Source organism: Dipteris shenzhenensis, chromosome 28 (genome assembly GCF_047967505.1).
Source record: "Dipteris shenzhenensis isolate YYH24624 ecotype China chromosome 28, Dip_SZ_1.0, whole genome shotgun sequence".
Classification (NCBI taxonomy): domain Eukaryota; kingdom Viridiplantae; phylum Streptophyta; class Polypodiopsida; order Gleicheniales; family Dipteridaceae; genus Dipteris; species Dipteris shenzhenensis.
The window spans coordinates 17,356,610-17,360,823 of NC_141623.1; the positions used below are offsets into that span (position 1 = coordinate 17,356,610).

General features: G+C 44.0%; 1 protein-coding gene across 1 annotated transcript; it reads left to right on the forward strand.

Annotated features, from left to right (window-relative positions):
• The first annotated feature begins 1,253 nt into the window (after positions 1–1,253).
• On the forward strand, positions 1,254–3,914 carry LOC147883259 (uncharacterized). Its single transcript, XM_087399767.1, has 2 exons — positions 1,254–1,522; positions 1,672–3,914. The coding sequence occupies exon 2, from the start codon at positions 1,836–1,838 to the stop codon at positions 3,912–3,914; it is 2,079 nt and encodes a 692-aa protein (XP_087255893.1). The 5' UTR covers positions 1,254–1,522; positions 1,672–1,835.
• The last annotated feature ends 300 nt before the right edge of the window (positions 3,915–4,214 follow it).

Genomic DNA, 4,214 nt, shown 5'->3' on the forward strand with positions numbered 1-4,214 from the left:
TCAGTAGGCTTGCTCACCACAAAATCAAATGCAAGGCACTCCAAATGCAAAGTTGCTCAAGGATAAAGGAAAATCACTATGGAATGAGTAGTTGAAGATGAAAAGCCAACGTATAAAAATAGTCCTCATGCAAAGGCCCTTTCAATTGGACACTGCATGGTCACTGTTGTATTGTAGGTCAAGAGCGGGGAGACAAATGAGATGGAGACTGTCTCAACTGAACATTGCAAGGTATGAGAACTTTCGCTTGCGATAGAAAGATGAATGGTGAAATGCGTCAACATTTCGGATTGCATGGAACTTCAAGGTTAAATAGCAATGCCCCGACACGAAACTAGGTGGACCAATACATGCAATTCCCTTTCAAGGAGAACATCAACACCAAGCCTTGGGGTAGAGGCCAGATCCTCTCTTAGGTAGGGTTCACACCACCTCACTAGACATGGAGGAAGAAAATGGTGAGGAGGTGGTAGCAGAGGGTCACACCACCCGATGAACACAATTTAAATGAAAGCTGCAAATCTAATGTAATAAAGGATGATTGGCCTGGTGGTGGAGGCAATCTTCCATGAGCAAGATGGTAGGAGTTCAACTCTTGATCATTGCATTTTTGAACTCCAGACCATTGCATTTTGTGCCTCTTTATTTTGCTCGCTCAAGTAGTTGATGGCTGCCCATCTTTTTTGGCCTGCCACGTTTCGAGTGGTAGCCTTATTGACGGTGGGTGAGCTCGGCAGAGCGAAAATAATTTCTAATCTATTTTTTGTGCCCTTCTCTAATTTCCACGTTCCCTCTTTCTCTCTTTCTATTTCAAGGCAAGGTCCCCTCCCCCCTCCTCTCTCTCTCTTCTCTCTTCTCCTGCTGCACATCCAAGTCCTCTCTCTCTCTCTCTCTCTCTCTTCCAAGGTGCGCATATGAGGCAAGCCTTATGAGTGCTTTTTATGAGCATTCATCTTGTTTTCTTTCTCGAGATTCAGACCTGTTGGCTTCATCTATTGAACCAGGTCAGACTTAGGAACCTGCCCACCATTTTTCATCCATGTCAGAGGCGGGGTGGTGTGTGAATGAGAAGCTGAGTAACAGCGCAAAAGTGCAGAGTGTTATTGATAATCTTATTGCGTTCTATTTAATCAAAATTCTTTTTTTTTTTCCGAGGGCAGGACATAAAAAAAGAGTGTGGTGTGATGATGTAATTTGGTGTTAATGCTAATGATGAATGATTCGAAGAAGGACGAGAAAGCGAGCGACTCTGCATGGGCAACATTTGGAGAGCTGCAAATGGGTGCTAGTCTTTTTTGATACAATTCAAAGATTGTTTTTTTGATACAGTTCAAAATCTTTGCAGACACTGTTCAATCCCATCAGAGTTTTCTCCAATCGTCCCACATCGCTTTGCTTGCTCCAAGCATCTTATTCCAGTTTCGGAAGCTCACAAATCGGCTGCAAATCTTCCGCCCATCAACTTCCATCCAAGAATCGGTGCTCAACTGCAGGATTCTGGACGAATTGAGCTTCATCCGAGGTTGCGACCATCGCCCATGTCTTTGTAGAAGTTCTCCAGCGTGTTTAGCTAGATTATGCAGCACGCTCTGGTCTCTCAGAGCATAGTTTTCTATCCAATCAACCTTCGTTTATCTGCTCCAGCCTAACCCAATTCATTTCTTCTCGCAGGCAAGCATCCCTTCAACGAAATTGCATCAGAGGTTGCGAGACGAGCCTGAGCGGAATGTACCTCGATGGAGGCAGCAGTTGAGGGCGTGGAAGTAGTTTCAGGGGAGTTTGCATGATTTTTCACACAGGAGTTGCTCTTCTCACCATCGTTTGTACATTAATCTATGGATTGCAACAAAGAGGAAGCTTTGAAAGCTAAAGAGATTGCAGAACGTAAAATTATGTGCCAAGATTATCCTGGCGCAAGGAAATTCCTTCTTAAAGCACAACGTCTCTATCCCCAGCTGGGCGACCTGCCCCAGCTACAAGCAGTTGTGGACGTTCATAGTAGCTACCTGGGGGAGCAGAATACCGACTGGTATGCAATGCTTAAAGTAGAACGTGGGGCGGATGAGGAAACCGTACGGAAGCAGTACTTGAAGCTGGTTTTACTGCTGCATCCAGATAAAAATAAGTCTGCCGGTGCAGCATCTGCCTTCAAGCACGTTAGGGATGCATGGAAAGTCGTTTCAGAACAGATTGCAAAACTGAGCGACCAGGACAAGCTCAGGAGGCAGGAAGTGGCCGTTAAGGACAGTGATCGTCAGGGATCCTCAAAACCGGCTGTTTTCTGGACTGTATGCCCAGCTTGCAAGACGCCGTATGAAAATTTGAAGATCCATGAATACAAGTATGTCCAGTGTGCACGTTGCCTCGAATCTTTCGTAGTGGTAGAGAACCCTCGGGTTGGAGAGTTTTTTGACAATACATGCCAGGGTGAGACGATTGATATTCAAATGCAGAAAAATGGCAACAGTTTTTCAAAGAGGCCAGACCTGCAAGGCGAGGCTTCTGTAGAAGAGTTGGACATGCGAAATGAGCCCCTCCCAAAGCCAGTGGTACACGTGGAAGAATCCTCTGACGAGTTCAATGAATCTCTAGTTGAATGCTTGAAGAAAGAAATGACGAGGAAGCGCAAGCTGAAGACAAGATATAGAAGTGGTAAAAAGACACGAGAGACATTGAAGAATCTAACATCAGTTCACAAAAATCGGAAGCTAGTTGAGCAGGCAAATTCTTGTAACAATAACAGCTCTTTGAGGAGCCAAAGGAATGCTGCACAATCTCTGTATCCAGATACCGAATCCAGTGGTCAGTCAAATGCACTAAATGCCAAAATATCCAGTGGGGGTGCCAAGGTTGATGATTCTAAATCTACAGCTGATAAAGTTGAAGCAGACCATACGACAACAATGGGTGACGTAATGAGAAATCTTAAGGGTGCAAATTGCTGTAACAAAGGGCTCAAACAAAATATGAGCGATGGCCAACATGCTGAAATAGATTCAACCGAGGGCATAAAGAATCAATTGTTCAAAAAGCTAAAGCTCAGTATTTTGAAAGAATTCAATGATAACACATTCAAAGCTGTAGAAATTAAGCATGAAAATGTAATGAGTGATGTGGTTGGTAAGCCAAGTGAAACCATCCAGCTGAAGTTGGCTGTCACTTTCGCTCTACCAGGGAACAATGGACATAATGATACCAAGGAGTCTGAAGATATTTTGGCTGATACAGGTACGGAGAAAGATGAACAAGATGGGTATGCAGTGCCAGATACCGAGTTCTTTGATTTTGATAAGAAGAGGCTGGAAGAATGCTTTGCAGCTGGGCAGATTTGGGCAGTGTATGATGATGAAGATGGGATGCCTAGGTTTTATGCCTACATTAAAAAGGTAGTCTCTGTGCATCCGTTTCAAGTGTGCATGAATTGGCTATATCCTTCAAAGTCTGTCTCAAAGGATGTACAAGCTTGGGTGAAGTCTGGTTTTGCATACACATGTGGGGAGTATAGACTTGGTAGAGTGCTGAAAAGAGAATCTGTCAGGATATTTTCCCATCCAGTGAAATTTGAGAAAGGAGAGAACGGTATAATAAGCATCTATCCTCTTCAGGGTGATGTCTGGGCCTTGTACAAGACCTGGAATCCTCACACATGTTCTACAAATGATTGTGAGCCATTTGAGGTAATGACACACTATGGCGAGGATACAGGAATCACAGTTGCTCCCCTCTCCAAAGTCCAAGGATTCAAAACAATTTTTTGTAGAGCAGAGGCTGCAGTGTTTCAAGTCATTCCCAAGACAGAGCTTACGAGGTTTTCTCACAAAATTCCTGCATATCATTTATCGGGCAATGAAGCACATGGGCTACCAAAACATTGTTTGGAGCTCGACACTGCTGCAATAAACCCATGGAGTTGAAAGTTGGTTCCACCTTTGTAGACCTTTTACCTGTACAAGTCCATTATACGGTCTGGATTAGACTATCCCTAGAACTTGATAAGCAGCTCACTGTTACCTGTAAAAGCCTCTTGGATGTTTGGATCAGACAAACCTTCAAGAGCTGGAGGGTGAGCTCACTGCATGAAATGATGTTCCTTTTTTGTCTATGCCTCTCTACATGGCGGATTGAGGATTAAGGAATTAGCAGGGCTACAATACCTCTCAGGTGACGAACTCTTCGACTCCTTTCATTTTTTTGTGGGGTATTGATTTTGACAG